Source organism: Fusarium verticillioides, chromosome 7, assembly GCF_000149555.1.
Source record: "Fusarium verticillioides 7600 chromosome 7, whole genome shotgun sequence".
Classification (NCBI taxonomy): domain Eukaryota; kingdom Fungi; phylum Ascomycota; class Sordariomycetes; order Hypocreales; family Nectriaceae; genus Fusarium; species Fusarium verticillioides.
In genome coordinates, this window is record NC_031681.1 from 882,650 (window position 1) to 892,168 (window position 9,519).

General features: G+C 48.7%; 2 protein-coding genes across 2 annotated transcripts; one reads left to right on the forward strand and one right to left on the reverse strand.

Annotated features, from left to right (window-relative positions):
* Window positions 1-27: 27 nt before the first annotated feature.
* On the forward strand, window positions 28-3,207 carry FVEG_06824 (hypothetical protein). Its single transcript, XM_018895243.1, has 4 exons — window positions 28-656; window positions 710-955; window positions 1,009-2,145; window positions 2,202-3,207. Exons 1-4 carry the CDS (start codon window positions 543-545, stop codon window positions 2,907-2,909), a joined length of 2,205 nt encoding a protein of 734 aa, XP_018752468.1. The 5' UTR covers window positions 28-542; the 3' UTR covers window positions 2,910-3,207.
* FVEG_06825 (MFS transporter, PHS family, inorganic phosphate transporter) lies at window positions 3,201-6,640 on the reverse strand. The gene is made up of 6 exons (XM_018895244.1): window positions 5,710-6,640; window positions 5,420-5,651; window positions 5,226-5,358; window positions 5,126-5,175; window positions 4,529-5,021; window positions 3,201-4,474 (listed from the first exon to the last, which is right to left on the reverse strand). The coding sequence occupies exons 1-6, from the start codon at window positions 5,888-5,890 to the stop codon at window positions 3,425-3,427; spliced, it is 2,139 nt and encodes a 712-aa protein (XP_018752469.1). The 5' UTR covers window positions 5,891-6,640; the 3' UTR covers window positions 3,201-3,424.
* Between the last annotated feature and the right edge of the window lie 2,879 nt (window positions 6,641-9,519).

Here is a 9,519-nt window from a genome sequence, read left to right on the forward strand (position 1 = left end):
TTTGAACATTGAGTCTGATAGGTGCCTACAAGGCAGAATCTGAGTCTCAATTGGTTCGATTCAGACATCAATTTGGGCTGGTGTTTCGGTGAATGCAGCATCCCGCTTCCAGTTCATTCACTCACGCCCGGTATCAGGGTCGCAGATTGCGCCATCACATTCAATAGCATGGCTAAGGCAGAACCAACATATCCCTCCACAGGCTTTAGAACTGTATTAAATAGAAGCGTCTAAACTACTGGGCCTTTGGGAAGGGTTTCCCGCGAGGTAACCGTAACGTACAGCTGCTGCCACTGCAAGCAACCGAAGATCCTTGAACATCAACCTATGAGTGTGATTCACAGGCCTCGAATAAGAGTTAAGCAGACAAGGTATAAATTCTTCTCTCTCCCCAGGTTCATCTTCTTTTCTCTTTCTTTTTCTTCCACCGCTAGATTCATACGGTGGTCGTTATCCCTCTCCTCATCCCACGCAACCTCAACAGGTCTGTGACATACATACAGTGTACACTACACTCTTGCAAAGAACTTTGTCTTGTCAAGATGACTACCGCAAAGACTGTCAAGTCCGAGCAAGGGCTCGGCAATCGAGCCCTTTTGGACAAGATGGACAAGCTGCGAGAGCTGGGCATTTCCAATATGGTGCCTCTCCCTCAGGTATGTCTCTTTTATCACCTTGCACCAGACACTCTCAGCTAATGCTTACACAGATGGTTGTCGTTGGCGACCAGAGCGCTGGCAAGTCCAGTGTCCTCGAGTCTCTTACCGGCTTTCATTTCCCTCGCTCAGTGACTCTCTGCACTCGCCATGCCACAGAGATCATCTGTCGTCGCGAGGAAACTGAGAGCATTGTTGTCTCTATCCACGCTGTCGATGCGGATGAAGAACAAGCAAAGCCTTTTCATCGCACTGCGACCAACCTGGATGCCGAGGAGTTTGCTCGGATTTTCCAAGATGTTAGTATCTCATCCTCTAAACGCATATGGAATCTTCTAACATAGTTTGATAGGCCGCCAAGGTGATGGGCATCAAGTCAGAGTCCGGTGACGGCTCCACTGGCTCTGCCTTTAGTCGCGATGTTCTCCGCGTCGAAATCAGCGGCCCCAATGAAGATCATTTGACTGTCATCGATGTTCCCGGAATGTTTGAGAACGTCACTCCCGGCGTCACCACCAAGGAAGACATTGAGCTCGTCAAGAACATGGTGAAAAATTACATCCAAGAGTCACGCACCATCATCCTCGCTGTTGTTCCTTGTAACGGCGACATTGCGAACCAGAAGATTCTCACCTACGCCAAGGAAGTCGACCCTGAGGGTAAGAGAACTCTCGGAGTTCTCACCAAACCTGACCTGGCTGTCGAACAAGCTACAAAGGGTGTTGTCATTGACCTTGTGAACGGTAAGCGACGTGATCTTCAACTTGGATACTGCGTTGTGAAGAACCGAAGTGCAGATGATAGTTCTTCCAGTGCTGAGGAGCGAACTCGCGCTGAGAAGGACTTCTTCTCCAAGGCACCTTGGACTGTGCTATCCCCTGACAGACTTGGTATCCCGGCGCTCAAGGTTCGTGTTCAACAGCTTCTCATGGACCGAACCAAGAGTGAGTTCCCCAAGGTTCGTGGAGACCTTGCGACTATTCTCAAAGAAACGGAAACACTTCTCAAAGACATGGGCCAGTCACGCAGCACTACTGAGCAGCAGCGTATCTATATCGGACAGATTGCCGCTCAGTTCACTCGTATCAAACACTGTGGTCTCGATGGACAATACAGTCGCGAGAATCTCTTCGACGCTGGTACAGATCTGAAGCTCATTACCCGAATTCGCGAAATCAACGAGGAGTTCGCAAAGTCAGTCTATGACTGGGGTGAGACACGAAAGTTCCACCGCCCTGGCGACAACGAGGTGCCCCCAGCTCCTAGCGAGGAAGATGATGTCGCAGAGGAAGCAGAGGCCAAGTCTACCGACGAGCGCTGTGGCTTGTACCGCCGTGGTATCTCTTTTGACATCCCCAAGCTGGGAGAGCAAGAGCTGGAGGATGGCGTTCTGCATGATGCATTCGAGTGGCCGGAGCCGAATGAAGAGGATATCATGAAGTATATCGAAAGGGAGTGGCTCTCTTCCCGTGCTTATGAACTCGGCACTGTAAGTCTTTTCTTTTCCTGGCGCTCACTAAACGAATGCCCTAACTCATCTCTTAGTTCGGTGGTGAGATGCTACCCAAGAACTTCAAGGAGCAATCCAAGAAGTGGTCTGGCATGGCCCGAGCCCACATCGCCAATGCCATTCTCATCGTCCATCATTTCATCAGCAACGTTCTCGACAGCTGCTGTCCTGACCCAGCTATTCGCGAAGAGCTCTGGAATTTCCTCGTCGATGATCTGCAGACCCGGTATAAGCGTGCCGTTAACCACACGGAATTCCTTTTGAAGGTCGAGTTCGAGGGTCGGAGCATCACCTACAACCCCTCCTTTGGCAACAACCTGGCTGAGAATAGATCGAAGGGTGAAGATCTGGGTGAGTTGGTTGAGAAGACTACAAAAGCTGCCTTACAGTCTTATGACACGAATATCGAAGTTGTCAAGCATGTTCGTGATGCTGTCGAGGGTAGACCCAAGCCTACAAACCTAGCAACCATCTGCCAGGACATTCACGATGTTCTTTTGACCTACTACGACATTGCCCGTAGTCGATTTGTCGACGTTGTCTGCCGACAAGTCATCGACTTCTTCCTCCTCGACGACACCGACGGCCCTCTCACCGTTCTGTCCGACCAAGTTGTGTTTCACATGACACCCGAGCAGCTCGAAGCTATTGCCGGCGAAGAGATGCTCAGCCGCGATCGTCGTGAGAAGTTGACCCGTGATGTGGCAAACCTGAAAGAAGCGCTCAAGGTTCTCCGCGGATGATCTTTTGGTAGACTAGAAAAGCTCATTGGTCTTTCATTATGTCTGAGAAGGGCTAGAGAGGGATAGAGCGCGTTGTTAGACTTCGAGAGAATTGGGATAGTATTGAGGTTTTCATAGATGGTCTGGCAGAAGAAGTCTTTTGTTAGAAGCTTGGAATGATAGATTGCGAATTCGAGTATCAGCCTTGTTAGCATTGAGTGTCGGTTGCCATTTCCGGGTGTGTCCCGTAGAGTCATTGATGAATGACAAGCACGGTACTGAGAGCTTTAGAAGTTTCACATTTATCATATACCCAGTTAGATTGTCAAAGTCTGCAACTCATAAATTGGGGATTCTTTGTATTCGTTATTCATTCGTACAAGTTGCGAAGCACTTCTGCTCCCAATTCTCCAATGTCGATGTTCAACTCGACAACTATGCAAAAACAAACATCTAAGGTATCATAGTCTAAATCTCATTATTCCACCAACGCCAGAGATATGCGAATCATGCGAACAACACCAATTTCATCCAGATCATTTCGTCAAGAGACTGCCAACATCCTGCAACTGGACCGAGTTGAGCAGCGGAGGGGGTCCTCCTCTATCTATCCGTCCCCAGCCAGCTCCCCAAGTCGGCGGCGGCTGTGGAGGAGTAGATGAGGATGCAGGCGGGCCTGCTGGAAAGATTTCATCCTCTCCTGTACCAGAGCTTCGAGTGCTCAAAGCGATATCTGTACCGCTGCTCGACTTGGCCTTGCGGTGTCTTCTCCAGATGCGAGGTTTTCGAAGCCGGGATGTCTCAGCCATGAGTTCCGGTGAGGTCATAATACCAACACGATCACTCTTTCGGAAGTGACTCACTCTTGATCTAGGATACGAGAATCCTGCGGGCTGACCACCCACAAAGGGGTTCCAAGCTCTGAGCTTTGGTGACCCAAGACTGATACTACCATTACATCCAGAATTGTAGCTTGTACGAGGCTCTCCAGACAGCTCCTCCAAAGTCATGCCCTTGGTCTCCGGAATCAACAAGGAAACCAGAGTACCAAGCAACATGAAAAGGGCAAAGAGTTGGAGCAGTCGGTGCATGTTTGGCGCACAATCGGTACCTTTACAACCCTCGGGGGATCCCTGTCGCATCATAGGGATGCTGATACCCTGCGCAATAATTGCTCCGATTTTACCCATGGCAGCCGAGATGCCATGGCCGGTCGATCGATATCGGGTAGGAAAACATTCGCCAGGAACGATGAAAGTGGTCGTGTTAGGGCCAGCGTTGAAGAGAAACTGGGCTACAATGTAGAGCGCAAGCAAACCCCCTTGTGGAAGGCTCTTGTAAGCAAAGCCGAGGATACAGAAGATAATGGTGAGCAGGAGAAATCCGAAAACCTGTAGCGGCTTACGACCAAAAGTGTCGACGCTAAGAATGGCAGTCCAGTAGCCAGGGAGTGATCCAGCACATGTCAAAATGATCATTCCGACAGCTTGGTTGTGAAGCTTTTCGAAAAGGGAGTCGCCAGCACCATAGCCCACTGCTTGAAGGACAAAGGTATTATTAAGGCCAAGACCATAGAAAGCGAGGTCCTTTAGACGAATTTAGCGGGAGTTAAGCAATGAATGTCAAACAATAGCACTTACCAAAAAGAACCAGGACAAAGTTGTGCCTAATAGCATCTTGAAATTGGCCCATTGGCGGAAGAAGGAAATAAGATCAGACCAGGAGGCACGAGGGACGTCAAGGCTACGTCCAGCTACGCGCTTACTCCTGACTTGGTGAACAACGTCAAAGGAACCCTTGGACTTGCTGGTAACGTATGCTTTGATGTCGGCATCGGCTTTCTCGACGTCATGCTCAATATCAAAGGTATATCGAGGGGTTTCCGGGATAGTGATACGGTAATAAAGGGCGGCACAAGCAGGAATGGCTCCCACTCCAACAATAATTCGCCAGGCTCGGTCAGCGGCCAGTCGGCACTCGAAACCGCATTGACTTTCGTCAGCAGCTCCAATAAAGGCGTCCTTGAAAGCAACAGTAGTGATTAGGGCAACAATAGCAGCTGCTAGCTGTCCAAGTCCCTGCATAGAGAAGACAGCAGCAACCATAGCGCCGCGCCATCTTGTCGGAGCGAACCTAGCGGGATCTCAGTCAGTTTGAGTTGATCAGGTTAGGGGCTTGATATGAACTAAACCCCAGCCACAAAGTCTGAATGGCAACATGACAGCGAGGACACTTACTCGGAGGTAATGACACTTGAGAGTGGGTAGTCGCCGCCAATTCCAATGCCCTGGATATAGTCAGGAAATGCTGCGAAACGTAAAATCTTTGCAGACTTACCATGATGATACGCCAAAAGATTAGGAGACCTGTCGATCCCATTGCAGGGCTAGACGAAATGAGAGCGCAGCAAAGCGTCGCTAGGATAATAATGCCCAATTCAACACCATACATGCGGCGTCGACCAAAGCCACTATTTGAGTTATTAGTACATTGTTTCCATGAAATGGCCGATAAAGAAGGGTGGTACTAACTCTGCTAGCCATCCAAAGACGATCATTCCCACCACAATTCCAGCACTCGTAGAGGCCTTGAATGCTTGGTTAACTGGGTCGGGGAGATATCCATCATTGCCACTGAAGCCGTTTTGAGGATTAGGATCGCCCCAAAAGACAACTCCAAGTAGTATTGTGATGAGGTTGATGGCAAAAATATCGTAAGAGTCAAGGAAGAAACCAACACCTGCTACTAATACAGCGCGGACATCTGTTTTGGTTAGCATTGGCTTTGGTAACAACCGATGAGAATAAAGTGAATCACATACGGTATGCACCAAAAGGGACTTTATCAATCTCAGATAAAGCAAGACGGCGGCGAAGATTTGGGTCAGGGATGTGAGAGAAGTCGTTGAAGAAGTTGTGAAAAGCGTTATTACCACCCCAAGTGCGATCCTGCTGAGAGCCTGATGCCGGAGGAGGCAGCATATCTTCGTCGTAGTCTGGCATTTTGAAGTTTAAGGCGAGTGAATATCGGGAGCGATGATATCCGTAATCGACGACATGGGTTGTTCTGTATGGGGATGCTTCGGGATGAGTTTCGCGATACCGATCTCCACCTCTTTGGGTGCTGCTCCGTTAAGAGATCAGGAATGCATAGAATCAAGACTCTGAATCTTTATGAATTTCGCAGCAATTGATCCAACTCTTTGAATTATTTCCACTCCAGTCTGATTGATGCAGTGATATCGTCGATTCCCCAAATTATGGTTCGTGGTTGCCGAGTTGTTCACCTCAGTTCGAAGGTGGTGGTCGTTCAAGACGTTGTTGCAAGATCAAGACCAAAACGTAACTTCCTTCTAATCCAATACCCCCAAACTAATCGGCGATGATTTATCGAGGGCAAGAGGGACTTGTTCTACAGTTCAAGTTCGACATCGAATACCATGGATCGGAGTTTCGGCGTATTTGACCGTCGGGGCGTGCGGGTTCGTAGGTGTCGAGGGGATGCGATAGTTGGCAATCAGGTAAAGATAAGGCAGGGCCCTAGCAATGTACAGAGAAGAAGAGGTAATAGAATGAAGAAGATATTACGATCTCACCAACAACAACGATAGATGAAATGGGGAAGTGAGAGGATTCCAGACAGTTGAGATTGATAGAGAATAGGTAACTACGGCCGGATATAGCGTGCGAGACCGTGCTGTACCTTCCTTGTAGCGGATGGGGGATGCCCTGGGTGATGGATGGATGGGTGGTGATTTTGAGGCAGGTGCAATGGTGGAGACGCATCTGCGCACGCCTTCCATAATGGAATCTCCGGCCAAGCCACTGCCCACTGTGGAAGCCGAGGAAGAAGCAAGATGGAAAGTCCACTGCACACCCACTTGAGTCTCCCCGAACCAGTAAGAGTTGAGGGTTCGATGCAGACCACTGAGATGAATGGAACACCAAGTTGCCCATGCTTTTAGAGAGCCCACAAGGCCCGCCTTGTTCGAAGCAGGTCATTCTGTTAACCACCTCCTCCTTCGAGCATAGTATATGAGGCCGTACAGGAAAAAAGGTCCAGCTCTACCTAGAGAAGTCGATAGTCCATCTTGCTCAGGGGAATCTCAGCCCAGGGTTTCATACTCAGCTAGAGCCCCGTCACTTCACTCCAGACTCAAAGAGACTCCCTTTTCAAGCAGATGCACCCTTGCCCACCCCTGCAATCCACTAAATCAGCAGAGCCAATTGGGAGGCATCGGAGGTCAGTGGCCAAACTCGCCCTGGTGGGGAGCATTCGAACCTAACGCCCGCGTCTTACACTGAGATGGCTGCCCCCCACTTGGAGGAACAGGGTCGTTTATGTGTGTAGTGAGTTTCTGGGTGTGGTGAGATTTGGGGATGTCATTACAGAGTCTATTCAATAAGAGGCTTGCATGTCAATTGAGGCTATTTCGTGATTATTCCTACGCAGGGACATCTCGACCCTGGTTCGCTTGAGCTTTTTCAACTTCCAAATTTGACGCCGTGTTACAGAAATTAGATGTGATGCACTCCGTCAGACTTGACTTGTCAGACAAGGAAGACCCCTTGGCCCCTGTTTTTCCAGAACAAATCACTGACAAACCTTGTGCCTAAGGCATCGATCCATGTGTTTTCCTAAGGGAGCTAGAAACCATACAGCATTGAGCTAGGGTGCTAAAATAAGTTAACCTAAAGGCCCACTAAAATATTGGAACCTTGCCTAGATACTTTTGTCACTGCTCCAGCTTTTCTTACCTCCCCTTACATAGGAAGGCTTCCAGAAACAATAGAGTCGTTCCATGGATCCATCGTCCACATCATTCCGCATTGGGTTCACCACTCAATCTCACCGCGGTCACTTGGTCGCAGATCTCGCCGAACGGCAACTTTCATGATTTGACCGGCGCTTCTTTCACTTCTATTCACGCCCTTTGATCGACGCCGTGTGATGGGTGATGACCTTGATTCGTATACATACATCCGAAGGTATCATCACATCAATGACGATGGATTGAAAAAGATCGGCAATGTTATCTGTATCACATTCACACAAAAAACACCTTTATCGAGCTTCCCCTCATCTCGTGTCGAGGCCTATCAACACGTGCCGTCCTTCAACAACACTGATGACAGGAAAAAGCACCGAAACGGCGTGTTCTCTGCGTGCTTGTACGTAAATGCTACACATTGTGCAATCCGCCCAGACAAATACTGTGGGTTTATTCCCTTACACAATCGTAAAAGAGCCTACGGACGGCTTCCGGCATACGACAAGATCACTCCCGACTGGGTCGTGCACGGCTGTTGTCGTCGCATGAAGAAACACGGATAGCAGTGTAACACGATAAACGTGACTCTGACTCTGACTTATCCATTACTCAACCATGTGAAACGAGACCGGGTTTCCTCTTTCTGATTCTCCAAGAGAAAACAATGACAAGGGCCCCATCTTTTTGCACGTTTACTTTTTGTCAGTCGCTCGGAAGAAACTCCACCATATCAGCTTCGAAAATGCTTCTAGCCGCATTCTCAAGTTTGCCACGGTATGCATGGATCTCAGAAAGAACAATGGCTCTCGCCTGATATTAACGAAAAGAGTAACGCATTACGGGTCTCGTTGCTCTGTGCCTGGATTTGCTTTGCTAATTCTATCAATCCGCGACGCTTGCCGCTTGAAACCGTTACCTAAAGAATACCTCTAGGCAATTTGCTACAAGATTTTTTCTGTAGCTATACACGATTTCTTGACTCGAGGCCAAGCAAGCCACTCCCTTCAACCCCATCGTTTTCAATTTCATCTCGGTCGAGAATGAATTCCGACCGAATCGGACCAACAAAGGTACAACGCCCGACGCTTATGGATTCTGACCTCGTCTCACCACGTCCAGATTCTCGCCTCATTTGCCTTTTTAACTTCTCAGCTCTTGTTTCGCTTAGAATTTGACAGGGGCCAAGGTTTGGTTCCTCTATCTAACTCAACCAATCGGTGCTCCACGTGTGTATACTTTCCACAAGGCCCTCCACTGCCTAGGTTGTCACGACTTTTGTATTCAGCAGTGCCTCACTTTAAATGTTTTACGAATCCTTTACCTCATAGGATTGTTGTAGACGATACCGTAGCGCTGAGTAATTCCTCTATCAGTGGGCCGGTGGGCTATCAGAGTGTTACACGTCGAGAAACATCTGCGCTGCAGGCCCAAGTAGCCTAAGCGCATGTCTCGGTATGTAATTGGAAGAGCAGAGACAGAGTGCATCATCATAAGACATTGGTGCTTCTACGATGTTCTCTTGTAGTTGCTACATGTGATATGGAGTTAGGACGTGTGCCAAAGATGCTTCTTCAACATGATTCACATTCCAATCTCTCAGAATTGCCTGACAAGAGATGCCTGGCCAGCGTCTGGGCCTCATGTGAAGGGTTGAAAACCATTGCACCATGTTCGCATGTGCAGTGGCTCTAATGGTGTGTTAACGATGTCGTGTCGTCTTCTCAACCTTCTTCCAGTTCTTGTAAGATCAGAACAACACCAGACGTCGTCTGCCAAGACAACCAAGATTTTCTTAAGCCCGGAGTAAAATCTAATTTTTCAAGTCCGTTTTTAAACAAAGGTACATCAAAGTGAAGACCG

Bases quoted from the DNA above. Each gene is read 5' to 3' on its own strand.
- FVEG_06824 (XM_018895243.1), top strand. From the start codon at position 543: ATGACTACCGCAAAGACTGTCAAGTCCGAGCAAGGGCTCGGCAATCGA. The intron at 657-709 runs GTATGTCTCTTT...ATGCTTACACAG, and splicing joins ATATGGTGCCTCTCCCTCAG to ATGGTTGTCGTTGGCGACCA. The intron at 956-1,008 runs GTTAGTATCTCA...ATAGTTTGATAG, and splicing joins TTGCTCGGATTTTCCAAGAT to GCCGCCAAGGTGATGGGCAT.
- FVEG_06825 (XM_018895244.1), bottom strand. From the start codon at position 5,890: ATGCCAGACTACGACGAAGATATGCTGCCTCCTCCGGCATCAGGCTCT. The intron at 5,359-5,419 runs GTTAGTACCACC...TAACTCAAATAG, and splicing joins GTCTTTGGATGGCTAGCAGA to TGGCTTTGGTCGACGCCGCA. The intron at 5,022-5,125 runs GTAAGTGTCCTC...AGATCCCGCTAG, and splicing joins TCAAGTGTCATTACCTCCGA to GTTCGCTCCGACAAGATGGC.